General features: G+C 41.9%; 1 protein-coding gene across 3 annotated transcripts in view; it reads right to left on the bottom strand.

Moving 5' to 3' along the window:
• Positions 1–23,063, bottom strand: part of SMYD3 (SET and MYND domain containing 3) — a 657,806-nt gene that overhangs the window by 57,039 nt on the left and 577,704 nt on the right. For all 3 annotated transcript variants that reach the window (XM_054023872.1, XM_054023870.1, XM_054023871.1), the window contains exons 9-10: positions 21,266–21,353; positions 15,271–15,445 (exon numbers count right to left, since the gene is read on the bottom strand). In XM_054023872.1, coding sequence (XP_053879847.1) covers positions 15,271–15,445; positions 21,266–21,353 — 263 coding nt within the window. The remainder of the gene's footprint in view (positions 1–15,270; positions 15,446–21,265; positions 21,354–23,063) is intronic.

Raw genomic sequence — 23,063 nt, 5'->3', positions numbered from 1 at the left:
AGCAGATCATGCCTCATGGACCACATGGAGAATTGGAAATATCTGTCAATACATTACAACAGAGGCTGCTGTAGAAACCAAAGATGCTCATGTCACTCAGCAATGGCGTTTTACCTGTATAAAACCAGTGTAAGGAAGGAAAATCAAGCCTTGATTCTATAAAACTGTCCTTATGGATAAAGAACAAATGGATAAAGTACACCAGACACTTCAATATGACTCATCAGTAATGAGTGAAATTCTGGCCCTACTGAACTCAATGGAAGTTTTGCCATTAATTACAATAGGGCGAGGATCTCACCTGATGTTTTTCAAAGTTTTCACTTAGATATTAAGTGGACGATCTTGCTTAAACTGGCAATATAAAGAATTTCTGATTTAGTCCAGCCTCGGTATTGCAAAGGGTCTCTGAAGACAGGCATACTATGTACAGCAATATTTTCACACAAAGGGATCAGATAAAGATGAAGCTGTAGCTTTATCTCCAAATTTCCCTTGTTTTTAAAATCAGGCCCTGGTGACCATTTTTATTACATGGATTTTAATAAGAAGCAATTGGGTAGGATAAAAACCATCAAGGAAAGCAAAATATTCCACAGACACTGGGTAAATTCTATAAATCCAGTGCAATACAAATCAAACTGTTACCTATTTTCCATTGGCAATAGCTGTGAGCAGTCATGTCAATAAAAGTACAGAGATGACCTTTGATGACATTGTTTCAAAGAGGAATAGGCACGGATCTGAGAATAAGTGAGAATTTGGATTTGGGACCTATCACCCTCAGAACTGGGATTAACCTTCCCTGGCTGCTTGTGCTTGCTCTCCTTCTCTACACCCACCCCTTCCCTGTACAGTGGGGAGTGGGTGGAAAGGGGGTTTCTTCTCCCTCTACAGAGGTGACAATGAGGTGAGCAGTGGAACAATATAATAAAAAATAATCTTTAACTGAAATGTCAATAATTCATTTGAAGCTATTGCCATAGCAAGCACGTACTGGGTCTTCAGTGGCATACTATCTCTATGCATCTTTACATGCTATTCTGTTTGCCTGATTTGGGTAGTAAGAATATTATACATGATGCAGAATTCCAGAGCAAGAATTGTTTGAGTCATAGTGTTTTGTATTTAACAGCCCTACAGTCTAAACTATGCTTATGGCAAATGTGTGTAGCCAATTTTTATATATGCTTGAAGAGGACCAAACTTTATAGTATCTTGTAATAATTACAGTCGTCCCAAGACATTATCCACAAACACACTAAAGCATATGCAAAAGTTGGCTCAATACAACTACATCATATTGTGTACATAAAATGCATTGAGACTTAAGGGTTTTTAGAAAAATCAATATATCACTCTTTCCACAGTACACACAATTCAAACAAATACAATTATATATGCTGACATGCTATTCCATGCTATGACAATATGTAGTATTTCTTATTACACAAGTCCCCTGCAAATCTTTTGAAATCAACTATATGCTGTACTACGTGCAACGCAAGACATACTAAAAGTCCACATCCTCTCGGTTTCCAAAATGAAACATTTTGACCTTTGTCAGGTTACAAAATCAGCCTTCTCTGAATTGATTTTTTCTTCCATTAAATTACTGAACTGATTCAATTCAGTTTAAAAAAAACCAAGAAAGTAGAGATGTAGTTGCATCTTCAGTTAACAGCTTGATGCCGCTAGGACTCTGCAAGTGATGAAGCTGTCACCAGAGCTTTGCACGGGATAGGGGTCTGCCTGAGTGCATCACATTGCATCACGAATTTGTAAATGGCGGAACCCAGATGGTCTCCATTCAGGATGAAATGCCCAGGTCTCTCCTTTTCAGATACACCCCTTTGGAGAAGCCCTATCGATTCAACACATAATTAGAGCCCCTTTCTATAGAATTCTATAATATAGTTAGAAAAAAAAACCTGTAGAATGGTCAGCCTTAAATTTAATCAGTGTATTGACTGATTTCTACAGAACCCCACCACATTGCTATAGAACCCTATTGGTTTAGGCTAGGATTTTAAAAGGAGCTTACTGGAGTTAGGTGCCCAATTCCCTTTGAAACTCTACTGAGATTTGGCCACCAAATTCCCTTCAGTTGCTTTGAAAAATCACACCCTGCACTGACATTTAATTCTTTAGGACATTTCCATAAAGGTACTGTACTTTCCCCCCCAACTTTTAGTTTCAGAACCAAGATGGACACCTTTTAAAATACCCTCCCCCAATAAAGTCTTGTACATTATTAATGCTTTTTTCCCCAAAAGCAGAGCTTCTGATGCTTTACTGAGGATCCAAAAATCCACGTCCTTTGTTTATATAGGTTAAAACAAAGGCGCATCTAATGAAGCTGATACAGGCTGTGCACTTTCATGAATCAGTCTATTTTACAGGTTCCATCTGCTCTTAAATGCTTCCCAGCGAACAAACAATGTGTCACTATATTGCATATTTCCATTGCACTATCCCAAACACACTTAAGCTGCTGACAGATTAATGCTTAGTTCACTTGTGGCATACATTCTTGGGTTCTTACACATGTTCTTATAAGGAAATGGAACTCAATAAGCACTTAATCACAAGTTGGGGTAATGTTATTGTACTGAATACAATGCTCTAACTTTGTTTCAGATACAGACGAAGGTATCTCTATATAAGCCATTGCTGTCACTAGTGCCGCCAGGGACTCTGGAAATCGAATAGCTTTTGTAAACCTTGACTAAACAAAGCCAAGTGAAAATTTGCCAAAGGGTAGCTACTGGAGCCAGGAATGTCAAGGTGAGGAAAGTTCAGAAGTCACCACATGAACTGTCTGCTCCGTATACTGAAATGAGGTTTGTTTGGCCTAAACAGCATCTACTTTGTTCTAAACAACCCAATATAACTGGACCTCAATGGAGTGTGTACTAATACAATGATTGGGTGAATTATTGGGAGATAGATAAAACCATTGCCCTGAGCAATCTTCCCTGATGGGGATCACTTATCCAGTGAAAAGGCAACAACAACAGAAGCCTGCTGCATGCAGATATTGTGTGCAGCGTGAATACTTGCATTCATGCCCATTGAGACATGTTGTTCCACTGAACATTTTTCAACTAGATCCTCATCTGATGTAAAACGGCATTACTCCATTGAAATCAATTTGTATCACCTGAGAAGCTGGCCTTTTGTATTAATTTGAAGTGTTTATTTAACTAAAGCACACTCAGCTTGTGAAATATTATTTTAGAAAAAAGTGAACTTGAGCAAGCAATAAATCATTTTCTGAGACATTTTCTTCTCCTTTCACATCACTTTTAATGTGATGAAAACCTAGGAAAGTTATTAACCAATTTTTTTGTCCTTTGGCATATTTTTTTTGCCACCATAATCAACTGTCTTTCATGTGTGAAATGAACTACATTTATATGCCACTGTTCCTCTATATACTCCGCTTCACTTGCCATACAAATCTCCTTCTAAAAGTGAAGCAAATTCTAGCCCCAAAGAATCTGAATAGACACATCAGAAACAATGCACGCTGCTCCAAAACCAGCCCTGACTACATACTGAGACATATTCACCAATGGTGAAGTCCTGACCCCACTGAAATCAATGAGGATTTGTCACTGACTTCAATGTACCAGGATTTCATCACAAAAGGACACTGACTTCCATGGAGTTGCAACCAATGATTATAACAGCGACTTGGGCCCGGGGAATTTCCATATGGGGACATTACAAACTAACTGGTGTTAGAAAATACCTTTTCCCCACTCAGTTAATACAGACCATGTGCTTCATTTGAATATTGTCAAGAATTAGGCCATTGAATCCATCCAGAGATACATGGAACAAACTGATGTTGGGTGGTGATAAATATTAGGGTTAAATTGTGTTTTGGCCTCTTCTAAGGTATGCGAGGGACCAAAGGAAGCAATGAGTGGTACAGTGTCAAAAAGCTACACACAATGAGAGTCCTAGTCACCACAAATGGTAAGGGAGGAACAGGCTATGCCCTCTGCACCAGCTGATTGAGCCAGGTGGGTGCAGTGTGAAGCACACACTGCTCAAGAAGATGCAACAGCTGCCCTCTCCTATCCTCCTCAAAGTACCAGGAGACGTAGCTCCACCATGAAACTGGAGCTGGCTGGGCTCTGCATTGTCCCCAACGTGGGGCAGGAACTTGAACGCACTACTGAGTCTATAATATTTTGAAAATCTCCATTTGTCTAGAAAACAACATACTTCCATTTAGTTCATAGTCTTGTCTATGCCTTGTTCCACAGAAAGCAGCCTTGCACAACTTGCTAGCTAATGTGCACCTCTTGATAAATGTCCAGCATAGGGCTACCATACATCTGGATTTTCCTGGACATGTCCGGCTTTTTGTTCTTTAAATAGCCGTCGGAGGGGGCAGGGGGGATTTCTAAAAATCTAAAAATGTCCGGGATTTCCCCCCAGTCGGCTATTTATAGACCGAAAAGCGGTGGCCAAGCGCCACTCGGCAGCCAAAGCCCCTTCCGGCTCCCCCCATCCCCTGCAGCCTTAGCACGCTGCCCGGCCCCGCAGCTGTCCACCCCTTCCCCAGCTCACTTCCCCCTCCTCCCCTCCCCTGAACGCTCCGCCCCCTGCTCCTCCCCCTCCCCTGCTTCCTGCGAATCAGATGTTCACGGGAAGTCTGAAAACAAGCAGGGGCAGGTGGGCAGCAGCAGGTAAGCTGGGGCGGAGGGGGACGTGAAGAGGAGGGCTCTGGAGAGGCGCGGCGCGGCCCAGTCCGGCCCTTGCCAAGCGGTTCCCTCCGGCCCCGGCCAAGCGGCTCCGTCCCTGACTGGCCCCAGCGGCTCCGGCCCAGCTTGGCTCGGGCTCCGGGGCACTGGCCCTGGCCAAGCGGCGCCAGCCCAGCACCCCCAGCCCAGACCCCAGTGGCTCCGGCCCTCGCCCCATTGGCTCCGGCCCGGCTCGGGCCCCGGGGCACTGGCCCCGGTTCTGGCAGAGCGGCACCGGCCGAGCACCCCTGGCCGTGGCAGCTCCGGCCCCAGAGGCTCTGACCCGGCTCAGCTCGGGCCGCAGGGCGGCGGCCACGGTTCCAGGGGTGTGGAGAGGGGTTGGGACAGTCAGGGACAGGGAGCAAGGGGGGTTAGATGGGTCAGGGGTTCTGGGGGGGGCTGTCGGGGGGGCAGGGGTGTGGAGAGGGGTCGAGGCAAGCAGGGAGCAGAGGGGGTTGGATGGGTCAGGAGTTCTGGGGGTCCTGTCAGGGGGCGGGGAGTGGTTGGATAGGGCGTGGGAGTCCCGGGGGTCTGTCTGGGGGAGGGGGTGTAGATATGGGGCAGGGGTGTGGATAAGGGTCAGGGCAGTCAGGGGACAGGTAGGGTCCTAGGGGGGCAGTTAGGGTGGGGGGTTCTCAGGAGGGGGCAGTCAGGGTACAAGAAGCAGGGAGGCTTAGATAGGGGGTGGGGTCCTAGGGGGCAGTTAGTGGCAGGGGTCCCAGGAGGGGGCAGTCAGGGGACAAGGAGCAGGGGGGGTTTTTGAGGGAGGCAGTCAGGGGGTGGAAAGTGGGAGGGAGTGGATGGGGGCAGGGCAGGGGCAGGGCTAGAGCAGGGCTCCCCCCCGGTGTCCTCTTTTTTGATTGTGGAAATATGGTAACCCTAGTCCAGCACTGGTAGTGCTCACCTGTGCTGCAAACATGCCAACAAGACAATACACAGATCAACAGTGTGCAGACAGACAGCAATAGATAAGGGGAAGGGGAAGTATGCAGGATGTTATCTCACCTCAAGTACATCACAGGCTTTTCATCGGAAAATTCTGGCATGCTAAATGAGGAGAAGTAACTTAACTCAATGTGGCTTTACATTTTGAAATCCTTTGAAACATGCAAGGCCTACTAGACAACTACTGTACAATGGTAAGACAAGTGATCTAAGATAACTTATCTCTAACTATTCCTGAAAGCTAGCAACTAACATGTCATACATTCCCGTGGTCACAAGCTTCATGACCTTTTATAAGATCTCCTGGGAAACTGCACCATATTTCATAGGGTACAAGGCATATGTGATGGGCCGTCTTGTATGCTGCAATGTACAGTTGTTCCACAGTTATTGAGTAGGATCTGGCATGATTTACAGCAAAATCTTACAAAAACATATTGTGCCATTATCTGAAAGGAAATTATCTAAAAAAATTGTGGTAAATGTTGCAAATTCTCTTGGTAACTATAAAATTAATCTCCTAAATGGTTTTCCTTTTCATGAATGTGTGTGTTGAGCCTTTTGTTTCACAGTGGTCTAAGATATAATTCCATTTTTCAAAGTCTGCCAAGCATGCTTCTGCACTAACAGATTTTCTTTTCTTTTTTAATTTGGTTGAGAACAGATTGTCTATCATGCTCCTACTTATTGGCTGTCACTTTCACCAGTTACCTAGAGACTTGTGAAATGCTGACCAGCCTTATAGGTACATTATGTTTTCAGGGTGCATCATTCTTGGTAAAGTACTGGAATCAATATGGAAATATATTCATAATGGAATTGTAATGAGCATTTTTGATCCTACAACTTTATCTTGACTTTTGGCAGCTTGTCGACCATATCTTCCAAGAGTGCATTAAACAGCTGGAGAAAGATGATTTTCCTCTTAGGCAAGTGTTGCAGTTGTGAAAGTATTTTGTTTTCTTTCTTTTTTCTTTCTTTTTTTTTTTTTGCAGGGTCAGAGTGGAGAGAGGAGGAGGGGAGATGGAAGGATTTTTCTCTAGACCAAGAGTCTTTTTTTTGTCTCCCCTCCCTTTCTGATATTTTCATTTTTTTCTCTTCTTAGTTGATCTTTGATTTTCTATATTCTTTCTCTCCTCCTCCTCCTCTTTATTGGTCGCGTGTGTGATGGATTCTTCAGTTTTTTTCAATGATGTCTTTATTTCTCTGCTGTTTCCATTTACACTTTTTCATTGTTCCCTGGCAGCTTTGCCTATTTTTCCAGAGGTGATGTGATTTGTCTCTTTGTTATTTTTATTTTGGTGAGGTTTTTGTCAGGTCAGCTGATCCTTTAGGCAGCCTACTTTCCACTTCCTTGTGCCTTTGCCTTTACATTTTCATCAGTCTCTTGTTGCTGGTGTTTTCACTATATATATGTCATTTGTTGTCCTTCTTTGACGTTCAGATGAGTTCTTGCTTTCCACCCCTGCCTTTGTTATGTTGCTCCCTATTTACTGCTTCCTTCAAAGCCAAAGAACTGGTGGGGCTCCAGCTCCTGTGTCTTGCCTGATAACGAAATGGCAAACTGAGCCAGAGAAAGTTTCTACTGTGCAAATCTTACTACATGCTCAGGGAACACTAGAACATTTAGGGAGGGAATTAAAACCCAGAAACCCCGAATTACCTACTTAACCAAGGAAATAGATTACTCAGGATTGGTAGAATCTCCTGGCTGAGTTCCAGGTTAGTTTTATCTCACTCACTAAATAGATGATGGGTTGAGATATCTGCATTCTATCTCTTCCCCTCCTGATGCTTTCATTTCTTCCCTTTCCCACTGTTTTTTCCCTTCTGTCCTTTCAAATTGCAGTTCTTCTCTCACTTTGATGTCCAGGTTTCCACCTGCCTTTCACCCCAGCTCCCTGGGCAATTTCAACTTTCATCAGCACAATACCCCTGATTGCCAAACCTCTGGCCCTTCTGTTCTGGTCTCCAGAATGGACCAGTTATTTCACCCAGTGACTTGGTCACTCCCTTGATCTGACCCTTACCTGGAACTATTCTTTTTTACTTTTCCATCTCTAAATTCCCTTTCTCGGATTACCATCTTCCCATCACTCACTCTCTCCTTACCCATCTCATCCATCATACCATTCCAGACACTTACCTTTCCAATACCTTTGCTCCTCTTTCCTGCTGCTCCATTATCTTCCCCCCCGCTTCCAATTCTGTCTCTCTTCCCGGCAACTTTACATGCACTCCACTTAGCATCATTGGAGAAATTCTAGTCCCCCGCCCCCCCATGCAAGTTTGTTCTTTCCTGCTTTAACTTTGTACTTTCTCTTGCTAAGCTACTACAACTTTAAACCACAAGTTGAGAACTTCAATAGCTCAGACATAGGTCAGGGGTTTGTTACAGGAGTGGTGGGTGAGATTCTGTGGCCTGCGTTGTGCAGGAGGTCAGACTAGAAGATCAGAATGGTCCCTTCTGACCTTAAAGTCTATGAGTCTATGAACTTCCTTCTATCATCAGCTTCCACTCCTCCGCTACTAGAAAATCTTCATTACTTCTGACTCCCTTCTTGGAATTACTGCCAGCTCCCCATTCTTCACCTCCTCTATCCAAGATTTTGTCAACTTCTTCAAAGGAAAACTAGACACTATCTGACCACAATTGTCCTTCCCCTAACTCTCTGCCTACTGCACTTTCTTCTCACCTTAATACTTGTCTATGGCAACCGCTTACTCCATAGTCTGACTTCTCCTCTCTCGCTCTCTCTTCAACCCACCAGAAATAGTGCTGCTAAATTCATCTTATTTTCTAGAGCCCTGACAGTGTCCCCTCCACCTCTCTTTGTATCTCTTCAGTGGCTTCTTTCACACAAAGTTCAAAGTTTCATCATCCCGACTGCTCCCTTCATCCTATCTCTGAATCCTGTCTTTAGATCACCTTGTATCACAATCCTTGTGCTTAGAACACTGCCTGCCATGAACGCTCTCATTCTCCTTAGCAAAACTCCTACAAACCCATCTATTCCACAAACCATTCCCGCTGTAAGGTTCAATAGCCACTCCGTACATTCTGCATTGTACATTACATCTGCTCATGTCTTTCTAGATTGATTTATCAGAACAGAGATTCTGTTGGCTATCTATTGTGCACAGTTATAGTAGTTAATCATTATTTACATTTTGGGCATTTTGTCTCCTTTTATGGATGCCTGCATACAAGTAGGCTCATGCAAAGAGCTCTAATCAGTATCATTTGATTAATATTTCTAGTACAACAAATGATTACTCTAATTACAATACAGAGACCTCCAACTCATCCTCCTTAATTGCAACAAAAGAAATCACTGCAGCTCTTAAAAGGAAGAAGGTAGATTGGGATTACGATCTCTATTCTGAAGAAGTCCTGAAGTCCTAAATGGCCTATCTGAAAGAGGTCCTACAATGGAAAGCATCTAAAGACATATTGAGACTGTAAACGACATGCAGCCCAATTCTTCCCATAATTACAGCCTGAAATCCTAGGCAAGCATTACACTGGAAGTGGAGAAAAGTGTACACCTGTGGCTGTGTCAGAGAAAGATGTGTCTCTGCAAGCCTCTGTGATCTAGTTAAGAAAAAGTTCCATTCAAAAAATTAGTTATTTAGAACTGGACTACAAATCACTAGCCACCAATAACAGAATCAGGATTCAAATAGCTCCTGATACATCTCTCACCTGAAATTGGGGAAGAATAGGAAGAGTCTAATGTCTAAAGTGCTAAACAGAGACACACAGAAAGTAAACAATGAGCCAGAAAACCTGTTTCCTAGGAGGATATGTGGTTATCATTGATCAGGACATAGATACTTAGGCAGTGACTATCAACTTACTTCATATAAACCACTAAACAGGCATCAGATTGGTAACTTTTGGTCACCAGTAACCTGGGGTGAGTTTGTTCTGGTGCCTTACATCCTGAAAGCTCTGCATCATTCTACCAGTTCTGAGCCAATTCAGGCCCTCTCTTTTCTTACCTTTCAGCCTCACCTATCCTGCTTTATTGTGTTTATGGCAACTGCTCAAATGCTCTAATCAGGATCAGTACCCAGGGCACTGCACATTCACATAGGTAGATGCAACCCCTGCCTGAAAAGCTTGTAATTTAATTGCTCGTTTATCTTTTATCAATCCAACGAAATCATTCCTGAGTCTCAGTTCAAGTTCTAGTCATGACTTCATTCACAAATACCCTTGATGTTGGGTCTATTTTTTCACATTTATTAACTCCAGCCCCAAAGCGATCAATTACACCACGAAGGAATTTACCATATGCATGTCTCAATTCTTGTGTTTTCTGAATTTTTCGATGGAATGAAAGCACACCCTCTGTGCATGCCTTTCCCCACAGACTGTATTATTTTAGGCAATTTTTCATTCATTAATTTTTTGTTATAGTTTTCTCTTCTTCCAGTGAGCATTTGGCTCTAAATATCAGATATACGCATATGTTGCCATTTTGTACAAACCATAAATAAGAGAGGAACGCTGGATATTATTCTCCCTTTGTCTCTTACAGTCTTTGTTTTTTACCTTCACAATTATTTGTTCTAATCTAGGGTGAACAGAGAGGTATGTTATGTTTACTCCAGAGGTTATAAGATCAAGACAATACCACTGAACTTTGTTCACTGAACTATCAATATGTTCACATATTCTCCAGTCCATCACAACTCTCTTTGGAACCTCCCACATTCACAAGATGCCCATTGGCTGCTAGACTTAAACCCTTAAGCACCAGCATCCCCTAGTGGTGCTTCATTGCAGTATTCTTGGAGGATTGACTTTTAGTAGAAAGTACAGGCAGTGCGCCTCTTAATTCCATGTTATACTGGGGAATCTTTGCCTTTCAGCTACAAATCCTGTAGACTCCACCAAGAGTAGAAACACATTTTTATTTTAACTGTCTTTAGCCACTGCATCTATCACACACTTATTACAAAAGACACACACATCAAAGTGCAGGGCTTATTTGTAAGGCACATTAAATGAAGAGAAAAATCAATCAAATAAAAAAATGACATTTTTACCATGGAGCCTTCCTGGAGGCTTTAAAAGAAAAGATAAACTCTGTGACTATTTCTAGAGCAGTATGTTCCAAAGCTTCTGACTTCTACTCAGCTTTTTACATAAAGATGGTTTGTGGAGAAGAAATTGTATTAATCATAAATGTATTCATCTGTCTGCTGATTTAGTTGAGATATTTAAAGACCAGGATCTGGCAAACTTGCTAGATGAGAATTCTAAATGAGATGTATCTGCTCTACATTTCATTAATACTTCATGAAAATTCAACAATCTGTTCAGAAAATATTCTGAGTCCTGCTGTGCTCTGCTCTATGCACAAGTGTCTCTTGTTTGTGTGCATAGACTCAGTGGCAGTTTAAGGCGATATTCTCCAGTCCAGCTTTGAAGTAACAGCTCTCTCTTTAGACAGACTTGAAATCCAATTGAAATCCTCTCTCCTCATTCCCTACAAAGACTGAATCACTGGCCTTGGGACAAAAGGTATTTGCTCCCCTCAACCCTGAGACTGTACAGCCCTGAGTCTGCAATAACCCCTAATGCTGCTGCCTAGGGGACAATGGATTGTTGACCAAGATAGCAGCAGGTAGGGTAACCAGAGGAGAGGAATATCGGGACACATTGGGGGGGGGTGCGGGGGAGGGTGTCCGCCGGCGGAGGGGGAAAAAAAAAAAAAGCCGAGTGCTGCCAGCGGAGCGAAATATCGGGACATGGGACAAACACCTAAATATCGGGACAGTCCTGATTTTATTGGGACTTCTGGTCACCCTAACAGCAGGTCCATCTGCAGGGAATGGGACCTTAAAGTTAAGCACATGATTAAGTGCTGACTGTGATGAATAGGGACGAACATAAGTATGTGTGTAAGTGCTTTGCTGATTCAGGGCCTCTGCAACAGAACCTGAAGCCCTCTCCAGATTCAGAGGGGGAAACAAGATTTTACCCTGCGTATCTTGCATCTTAAGTCCAATATGTCCATGCCGTAACCTAACTTCCCCCACATTTAGCTATAGCCAATGTCATGTAGCAGGTTTTTATACCAGGTGCTTATTGGCACTGCTTATGCATACTTCCAGTATTTGTCTGGAGTTAACTATGGGACTCTTGAGGTAGACTGAGCATATGTGATTTGATTGTAGTTTTGGGCCAAATCCTGAGGTCCTTTCTCAGATTTAATTTAGTACGAGTTTGCCTGAGTAAGTACCTCAGATCAGGCCCTTTATGAGTAGGAGTGAAAAGTGAGAGTGAATGTGTTAAGTGAGACATGACAAACCTGACTAGCACTTCTTGTTGATATTCTGTTATTTTTGTGGTTAGGGCTCATGAGGATTTTTGTAAGGAAGTTTATTTTTGCAAGCTGTTGAGTGCTGACCGTGATATGGGGTGGTTTTCATTTAAGTAAATATCTGTTAACTTTTGTTAAGGTTCTTGGACAGACAAATTGTTACTCTGGAATTTACATGAAAAGCGGTGTAGAATTGTTTGGTTTAGACTGTTCAGTGAAAGTATGTGTTGTAGGTTTCAACAAATTATGGACAATTATGGTTTAGGGCAAACTAATCAGTAGCTTTTCATTTTGACAGCTGTCAGCTCTCCTCTCTCTTTTCAAAGATCTAGAAATATTCAGCAGCACCCAGACACTATTTTTTATAAAATATTACAATTCCTTACAACTTGAAGGTAGCTATTGAATATATACGTTTGATAAATCGTTTTTTAGGCAGGTTAGCCAACTGTCTGTGCCAGTTGCATAAACTGGATGATTCTGAAAATTAAGTAACTATTGTAGTGAAAATATACATTAAAAACAGCATCGAGCATGCAGCAGCAAATATTAATCCTGCTGGTTAAATAATGGGACACACATAATAAACACATTATTTAAAATTAAAATTGTTTTTGACCAATTCTTTAGAGCCTTTTACCATTGTAGCAATCATTGCCCATGTATACAGACTGCTTGAGTGTTTCAGTGATCCCTGTGGAGAACAGTATGAATATTTTTTCCAGACCTGAGAAAAGGAAAATAGATAGCTGTAATGGAACTGCAGGAGCAGCCAAGCAGTAGATTGATTCAACAGGAGAAATTCAATGTATCCCAGAAGATTTCCTAGGATTTTCTCTCCTGCTGCGTTGGGCGCAATTTGTTGTAATGAGAAACTGAGGATTTTTTTGTCAGGTGTGTTAAAGCTTGTAGTGATGGCTTGAAGGTAAAAAGAAATAAAGTAAAACTGAAAACATCTCTCTTCAGAAAATGCTTTCGGATCTGGGAAGACTAAAGGCAACTTCCGTGAGGTACAAAAGAGGTCAAATTTCTCATGCAAGTAACATTTCACAAAAGACACTTTAGCTGAATGTAAAGGGTGGGGAAAAAAACAACCCTACTGTATTAAGTGGCTTGAAAACTAGAGCATACCCCAGAAAACAAACGGGGGAAGGTTTATGAAAAGACCCCGTGAAATTGCAGTCTGTCTTACTGTAATCTTTATGCTGTGAAATATATGGAGAAACCCACTTAGTACTGCTGGCCTGACAGTCATTGTTAATAGGTTCGGGGGGAAAGACAAGGGAGGATTTTTTAAGTGAACATTCAAATGGGCATTGCATTTAGTTGGGGTGAAATTTGCTCCTGCGCGGAGAGCTGGTGCAATACCTATGCCTTACTCAAGTTCCACTTAAGCCCTATTTTGAAAGGTTAAGTGGGACTCGTGTGGTCATGTAGTTTGTGCTGGCCCATTGAACAGGGATAATTTTCACCCTTAAGAAGTTTGGGTGTTTCAAAGCACTCATGTCCTCTTGTTATAACAAGTCATGGCCATTACAGATGTATGGTTTCTGCCACTCTTGCAACCCACAACTTATGCAAACCTTTTGCTTCTTATAATATGGAGGAAGCACTTCTTACAATATGGTGCTGTGATGCACCTCAAGTCCCTGTCTAAGGCTTTGTCTACACCGGAACTTCGTCAGCAAAACTTTTGTCATTCAGGGGTATTAGCCTCCCCCGCGCCCGCACCCCCCCCCCGCTCCCGAATGACAAAAAGCCAGGTGTGAACAGCGCTTTGTCAGCAGGAGAGTGCTGCCGCCACTCATGGGAGGTGGACGTTTTTTGTTGGCAGAAGAGGTCTCTCTTGCTGACAATAGGCAGCTACACTGTGCGCCTTTTAGTGGCACAGCTGTGTCGCTAAAAGGTGCGTAGGTGTAGACAAAGCCTCAGTTATTCAGAGGTAGTATGCTAGTGGGACAGTTTCCCAAGCAAAATGCAGAACATTGTCAGTAGCCTACTGAAATCAAAGATGTGCCGGGTGTGAGATATTCATGTTCGCAGCAGCATGCATTGTTTTGCATTTCCATGCCCTGGACATTTCACTGCAGTCACGGAGCCTCATTGTGTGCTGCAATATCACATGATGAGGCAGGACTAAGAAAAGAAATAGATACTGTAATGAAAAACTGCATTTTCAGTTTACACAGCTGTAATGCATTACACCACGCACAGGGCCAGCACAGACGGTGCAGTGTCTACACAGGTACTTCATTTACTTGTGAACACTCACCACATTCAGAATCAAAAGACCTGGCATCAGCAGTGGAGCCACAGGCCAATGCCAGCCATGCTAGCTCCTTCCCCATCTCTCCTCCACCAGACTGCCCAGAGCTGTTCGACAGCTCTAGGACCCAATGAATCCCAAACCCTACCCACATAAAGCAGGATCAGCCATAGCACCTTCTGTTGGCTTATGAGTGTATGTCTACACTGCAGCTTGGAATGAGCCTCCCAGACTGTGTAGACAGACAGTGTAGTGTCTACACTAGTGGGGGTGGAGCTAGTGCATGAAAAACAGCTGTGTGGATGTTGCAGCTGCAGCAGAGACTCCGGCTAGCCTCCTGAATTCAGAGCCAGAGGGTTAGATGGACATGACAGCCAGAGCTGCTGCCAGAGCCACAATGTACACATATTGCCAATGCCCTCAGAATCTCCCCCTGCATTTAACACAAGAACCAGCGCTGGCAACCAGGGAGGGGCACGACCACCTCAGCCTCTCGATGTCAATGAAATAAACATTGGGCTATTCATTACTATTTCCTTCACACTTCATATTAATTCATTTACATTAATTCCATCACCCTTAATTTCAAACACAGGAGCTCCCCCGGCGATAGTCTCTACCAACAAGTGATTTTTTGGTGATGGAATGATGGGTGTGATGTGCTTATAAAAAGATCAGATGTTGACAAAGGCTACTGTGGCTAATCAGAGCTGCTGCTATGGTTTCCATTAATATTTCACATCCTGTCCTATTGACTATCCAAGCAGAATGGATTTTTTATTTCATATGCTAATCCAGAAAGCACACTGGGAAATTGAGGTTGAAGGTGTGCACCAAAGCACTTTCAGGAATAACAGTGATAAGCCTTAACTGAATGGTCTCCCGGGGGGAAATACTAGCTTTAATAAACAGACCATCCCTGTAGGACAGTTGAATAAACCATTGTCATCACAACTCTTACCTGTATGGTTTTAGAGTCCTGTTGCCGTAAAGCAAGGCTTCCTCCCAACGTCTGAGATTAATACAGGCATCCATGGCGCAGTCAAGCATTTTCAGCAGATAGATGTTTGTGTCTGGAAGACGATCTGCATTGTTATTTAGAAGAGCCTGGCACATTGCCAAAACCTGCTCCCACTCTGTTATTAACCTTAGTTAAGGATTCATCTTCTTCATCAAACAAAAAATACAAGTTTCAATGTTGTTAGCAAGGAATAAGAGCCACGGGGCATTAAGATAAAAGAGATTCCATTATTCCAGGCTCTGTTTCAACTCCTGAAAACATACTTAAAAAAAACAAAGTGGTACCTCAGGTAACTAAATTTTGTTTACAGTTAACAAACCGTCTTCTAACGAAGGCCGCATTTTGAGTGGTAAGGAGTAAAGGAAAGGTGACATGATGAGAGGATGTATTATTATTTTAATATATAACTGAAGCAAAACCCCGCTACCATTATTCTTTGGCTATTTGAAACATTATTATTTTCTTAAACACCTTTCCTAGTTGCAGTGATTTCTTCAGTGTTCTCGTGAAATTAAAACTGAGCCTGCAGATACCTAATTTTCTTTTTATTTGAAACAGTTCTGGAGAGCAAGGTTTTGTCAGTGATCTAATTGGCTGTGTCAGAGAAGCGGCACTGCAGGTTTCATGGATAACAGAGAAAACGTTGCAGTTCCACTGTCTGATTGTCGCTTAGGTTTAAGGATCTTGGTGAGAAAGAATATTTTAATTTCCAATACAAGAAGGTTTAATCTCCAGTACAAGAAGGTATGTTGGAAAAGTGAATTGGGATTCATATTCAAATGAATGAGGCATTCACTATTGCAAACCACTCTGATCTTCATCATGTATTGAAGTTACTTAACCTATTCTCCTTTCACTTACACTAGTGTAAATCACAAATGACTCCTTGATAGTTAATGGACTTACACTAGCATAAAGCCCATGTAAAAGCAAAAAGAGAATCAGACCTAGTTTTCAGCTTGCTCATCTGTAAAATGGATACTATGGCCTTGATCCAGTAAAGCACTTAGGCATATTCTTAACTTTAGCATGTGAGCAATCCCACTGAGGTCATATATACCAACGTATACCCTGGCAAACAAAATAATAATACTGTGCACTTATATAGCACTTTTCATCCAAGAATCTCAAAGTGCTTCACAATTTATTTAACCTCTTGTAGCCTTTGATTAATTCAGAAGGCAAATTGCACATGTCACTAATGACAGGTTCTTTACTCAGGTGGAGACAAAGCTTTTATAATAAGTGAGTTTGGTGCGTAACATAAATATGGACGTGAAGACTTAATTTAAAACCCAAATAACCCAAAGTATTAATGCATTTCCACAAAAAGATACATACAACTTAAAGATATGTAGTGTTATCATATTCACAAACTCCTAGAGACCACCGAAAACAAACACAGAAGAAAGTAGTAAGTGGAGGTGACAGTGCAGCTTGCATCATCTTGTCAACCCCCATGTACTCAACTAGGGTCAAGCAAACACCATTTTTATACACCTTTTCTCTTACACCCACACATGGCTGGGACAATGTTTGATCAAGACTCAACCCCTGTCCATGTGTGGAATTCCAAGGAACCATAATTAACGTTCTAGCTGCTTACACAAAATATTTTCATCAATACGCTTCCCAGTAGTCGTGATACATCAATGCAGTTAGCTCCCTGGTTACATATACTTATAATCCCCCAAATCTACTATTTTAAACTTCTTTTTGTTCTTCTATTGGTTTACTTATTTATCACAAACTATATATTGCTAAATCTTATGAATGTCAAGCATTCATGCTAACCCTCAGGCCTACAGGCCTCAAACCTATTGCGTAAAATCTACTTTAAATATTAATATGTATATATTTTATGTTTCCCTACTCTCATAACAGCTGTAATGGTTTCCATTTTTACTATTTAAAGCATTTTAGTATTGCTTAGCACATAATGTATAGTTTAATCTTGCAAAACAAACTCCCCTAAGATCAGGTCAGGGGGTCACAGGTCCACACTCATGCCAATGCTGAAAAGCAGCACAGGCCCCAGTCCAGCAATGCACTCAAGCACTCCATGAGTACTCCCAGGGTGAGGGAATGAGTTTTACCTGATCACGGAAACACTCATGTACTTAAATTTAACAACATGCCTAAGTGCTTTGCTGAATCAGGATCAATAATACTCACCTATAAGGCATGGTTAGTGTGACATTAAATTAATTGTTTGTTAAGTGCTTTGAGACCCTTAGATAGAAAGCACTTTATTAGGGAAGAAATTTATCATTATTTTATTTGCCAACAATGATGTGGTTTATGAATATTGATTTCTCACACAAGATTCAGGAACTACACTTCTACCTCGATATAACGTTGTCCTCAGGAGCCAAAAAATCTTACCGCGTTATAGGTGAAACCATGTTATATCAAACTTGCTTTGATCCGCCGGAGTGCACAGCCCCGCCACCCCGGAGCAGTGCTTTACCGTGTTATATCCGAATTCATGTTATATCAGGGTAGAGGTGTATATTGAAATGTTAATTAAAAAGAGTAACTATAAAACAGGTATATCAAACAGTACTTTGACAAAAATTCCTACACTATGCCTATTGAGAAAATATTAGCATAATATTAATAATAATGTTAATTTAATATAGAATTATAGAATCCTTTATAAAAACTTTTTAAGGGCTAGATAGTCATTTCAGATACGTAGCTTAGGCCTTGTCTACACTGCCACTTTACAGCGCTGCAAATTTCTCGCTCGGGGGGTGAAACCCACCCCCCAAGCACTGCAAGATTCAGCGCTGTAAAGTGGCAGTGTAGACAGTGCACCAGCGCTGGGTAGCTACTCCTCTCATAGGGGTGTTCTATTTTTACCGGTGCCACGACTACACAGCCTGCTGCAGTAGCGTTTTCATGTTGCTAGTGAAGATATACCCTGAATCTTTCTCTCTCAGGCATACACCACTGTATTCTTTATGGCTGATTAAGGATAGAATATGAACAGGAGAAAGCAAGATGATTTTCACTTGATAAAATGTTTGTAGTAAGCATAAAGCATTGACACTCCAGAGAGATCAACATCTTAGCTGATGCTCAGCATCACTCAAGATGTTTTCATGTCTCAAGATATTGTTTCATATATTCTGTAGAATCTAATATGAAAAGTCTAATCTTCAGAACCTCCTGAGGCCAAATTCTGGCCGGTAAAGTGCATAATCACAAGCCAGAAAACCTGCAGTCAGCAGTTCGAGTGCAATGGAGAAATTAGCTGTCCCAATTGTAACTTAGGCTCGAGTAGCAGCCATTGTGCAGTGATCTTTTCCCCATTGCCACGGTAATTGCCCTGTGCTCAGCTTTGACTGCTCAGTTTGTGTGCTTAATCATGAATATGGGACATTTGTTGTTTAAGGGTATCTCTGTGCAGATTTGGAAGGTGCTAACTTTCCCAACCCTAAATTCTAAAAACTCTTTTGTTTGTTTGAAAAGAAAGTGTAACATTTGCAGAAATTGATGGGTAAATGCCCCACTTTGCAGGGAAAGTTTCCTACTAACTATTGGTGAATGGACAAATGTATCCGTCAAGCCCGGTCTTCTGATATTGCAGAAGACAAAATTTTACACTGCTGCAACACTGGGACTTGATGAGAAGAGAGATTAAACATTTCAGGTGGCACATCCCTAAGAGAAAAATCAAATAAATAAACAGCTGAGATTGCTTTTCTAAGATGGTCCTGACACCTTCTGCTACGACAATTTCAGTTACATTTTTAAATACCAACATATCAGCTCAAATAAATACTTTTGGTTAATGACCCCAGCAAAAGGTCAGAATGGCCCACAATTTTATTTTGCATATACAATTTTTCTCCTACAATTAAACTGAGGCACATTTAATTTCACCTGCAATTGCACCCGTTTAGACACGTATACCCTGGCTGCACTTTTTAGGCATTTAAATAGTTTTAATTACACAAGCAACTAGATGTACCAACAATTTAGCATCCACATTAAATTGTATGTCTAAAATTATGCCTGTACGATCAAAGGTCTGATTCCATTCTGGCTAAAAAGCAGGTCAAAGGACACATTCACATTATTCTATGCTTGAATTCACTAACGGCAAAGGTGAAAGAGATGCTGGACCAGACTGGCTTCCCCAGGCTGGCGATTTAAAGGGCTCGGGCTCCCTGCAGTGGCCGGAGCCCAGGGCCCTTTAAATCACCGCCCAAACCCCGCTGCCAGAGTCCCGGCCCTTTAAATCAAGTGCCCGAGCCCCTCCACCGCTTCCCCAGGGCTCGGGCAGCGTTATAAAGGGCCCAGGGATCCCCACAGGGGCCAGAGCCCCTGGCCCTTTAAATCCCCACAGGAGCCCTGCCGCCGCTACCCCAGGGCTCAGGCGGTGATTTAAAGGGCCCAGGGATCCCCGCCTCAGGAGCCCTGAGCCCTTTAAATCGCTGCCCAAGCCAGGCTGCCAGAGACCCGGGATAAGGGTGACAGGGCTCCATTGGCGATTTAAAGGGCCTGGAGCTCCGCTGTGGTAGCAGTGGCCAGAGGCGTGGGCCTTTTAAATCGCCTCTGCAGCTGGTACCTCGGAGGTGATTTAAAGGCCCCGCCTCTTCCGGTTGAGGCCACACCTCTTCCAGTTGAGGCCACACCCCTGCTCAGGACTCCAGCATACCGGTAAGTCCTTTAATTTACTTTCACCCCTGACTAATGGCATAGTGAACTACGGAAAATCAGAGACAGCTTTTACAATGACTATGTGGTCTTCGATTTCTCTTAAGCCAAAGGAAGACTAAGAACCCAGTTCTACCACTCTAATTTATAATGAGTCATACACCTTATTAGATAAGTAATCCCACTGAAATCAAGGTACTATGTGAGTAAACATGCCAGAACTGTGCCCAGTGTTAGACCAAAAACTTAGTGACCGCTCTTTGTGCTAATAAATTGGTTCCTCTGATTAGAAGAAAATCCTATGTTTTGGCAAATGGAGGTCAGCTTCTCTGGAAAATGATGGTACAAAACCGATCTGCTCTTTTCCAGCCTAGGACATCTCTAAACAAACAACTTTTTTTGCAGGGCCAAAATGGAGCACCCAGAGATTCTGACCTATGTAGCTCTAGAGCTGTACCAAGATGCCAGAAAACAGCAAGGCATCCTGCCACCGTTCATGAGCCAAATTCATGGCCGGTGTAACTCCACTGAAATAAACGGAGTAAGTGCAAGGAGGAATACAGATCAATATGCCTATTGTTAGCTACAAAAATCTCTGTTTCTCCCACACAGCATTTCTTGGTCATTGTGATTGTCTTTAAACACTTACAAGGCTGCCATTATGCCTTAGCATGATTTATTAGTACAAGACAGTCTCATTAAGTTTTGGCTTAACAATTGTTTTGAGTATTATAATTACTCATGCATTATATTAGGGTAGTGCCTAGAGGCTCTGATTAGGATAAAGGTCATGTTACGGTAAGTGCTGTATAAAGAGGTAGACAGTCCCTGCCATGATGAGATTACACCTCTACCTCGATATAACACGAATTTGAATATAACGTGGAAAAGCAGTGCTCGGGGGGGGGGGGGGGGGGGAAGGGGAGGGCTGCACACTCCGGTGGATCAAAGCAAGTTTCATATAACGCGGTTTCACCTATAACGCGGTAAGATTTTTTGGCTCCCGAGGACAGCGTTATATCGAGGTAGAGGTGTATAGGCTAAGCACCCTAAAATGACATACTCATTGGTACAATTAAAATATTATTTGGTTTACAATTCAAATGAACGCAGAGTACATTAAAAAAAAAAAAAAGAAAAAAGGGAAGATTGAAGAAAAAAAATTTCTACCCCAAATGTGGTGCAAAAGCTTACAAGGTGGGCACTATGGATTGTTAGTAAAAGCAAGGAAGATCTTCCTTGCTTCATCCTGCCACTGAAAGGATACCTTCTTGTGACCTTGGGTCTCCCACTTTTGCTACAGCATCTTTGATTTCTTTCCAGGCTTGCTCTTCACCTGCCAGCATGTCAGCATCCTGTTTTGACAGAAACAAAAGCAAGAAACAAAAGCGCTTGATAAGAAAAACAAAGTTGACTCTGAAAGAACATGCCATAATGATGAGCAAAGGGTTATAAAAGATTACACTGGCACAAAGAGTGTTGGGCCCGTGTATCAAAACATTTCCCCTCAAATAATATCTGAAATGAATAATGGAATTCACTCTTGGACTGTGTTTGTCTCTCCTCTGTATTTGCTTTCCATGAATTTTCTAATGAATGAGATTACTCACTGGAATGTTCAAGGATAATGAAAATGTTAAGGAATATTAGAACGTATCAAGAAAGGTGAATTTTGAATTCATAAACAGTGCGTATGCAGACCAAGGTACTGATTCTAAGAATTATGATCATCTGAGCAGGGAATAGAAGCAATAGCACGTCTCATGTTTCCTATAAAAACAAATCAAACAGCTCAGATGTCAGCAACTCACAAAGAACTGCTCACTAACAGTCTACAGACCCACAAAACTATGTGTAGAAATGACTCAGCTAATAATTTTGAATAACTTCAATAAAACTGTAAGCACAGACAGTTTGCAAGCAGAAAGAGCCTAACTTCATTCACTATTCCAATTATAAGCACGACTCCAGTGAATTAGTTTGCTGCTCAGGTTACTTTTGGGGGTGGAAGTGAGGGGGAAAATCACAGTTATCCCCGTTCCTGCCGGTAAACCATATCAACAGTCACATTTTCACATCACTCTTTCATAATGCAGTGTATGGAGGCACAATGCTTAATGGTGACAGTAAGGGACTGAACATGTGGAGACAACTCTTCCAGTGACTTACTGTGTAACTTTAGGCAAGTCACTTAGAGCCAGATTTTTTAAAGGTTTTTAGGTGTCTAAAAACACAGTTAGTGGCATTTTCAAAAGTACTTTTAACCTAATTGTGCTTCAATTTCTCCAGCTGTAAAATGGGGAGAATAATACCCACTTTTGCAAAGGCTTTGGTACCCTTCAGATGAAAGCTGTTACAGAAGTATAAATTATACTTATTTTCAAATAATCTCAAAAACAGCCCTCTGTGGAAAAGGATTACATGAAAGAAATTGGGTATAAGGAACTAGCCAAGCACTTTTGAGCCAATACACACTCCATGGGTACCCCAAGAACACTGCTGTTGAGAAGTTTAAAATCCATGTCGCTCTTGTACTACATAAATAGAGAGAAATCAGAGAAGAAAATTAATTATTGTAAATTCAAAATAACAGAAAATATTTGCAGGGCACCTGTGTTCACTTTCATGTTTAATTTTGCAGTTATGTCTTTCACTCTGTCACACAAAACTGTTGGACTCTTGCATTGTCCAAGAGATAGTTAAATCAAAATTGGTCTCAGCTGTTTTATAATTCTGTAACATTCTGCATCAGAAAGGTACGAAGAGGGCAGCATTACCCTATTGCAATTTGCAAATGCAAAAACCAGCTCTCCGATTAAAAAAAGCTCACCTGGAAATAATTTTGAACATGTCTAAATCTGCCACCAGAAAGGAAACGGGTCAAAGTTGTGACAGAAGAGCTCATGTTGCTGTAGCCATGTTAGCATAGCTAATACTACAGACCTAGCCTTGTTAAGTTTTGTACCAGACTCACACGGAATGACTCAAATTCAACCTTGATATAACTCCACTGATTTTTATGGCATTGCATTGCTTACAACAAGGCTGAACTTGGTCTGACAAAC

This window comes from Malaclemys terrapin, chromosome 3 (genome assembly GCF_027887155.1).
Source record: "Malaclemys terrapin pileata isolate rMalTer1 chromosome 3, rMalTer1.hap1, whole genome shotgun sequence".
In the NCBI taxonomy this organism is placed as follows: Eukaryota; Metazoa; Chordata; order Testudines; family Emydidae; genus Malaclemys; species Malaclemys terrapin.
The sequence above is the reverse complement of the archived record's forward strand: the minus strand, read 5'-3'. Positions and strand labels throughout refer to the sequence as shown.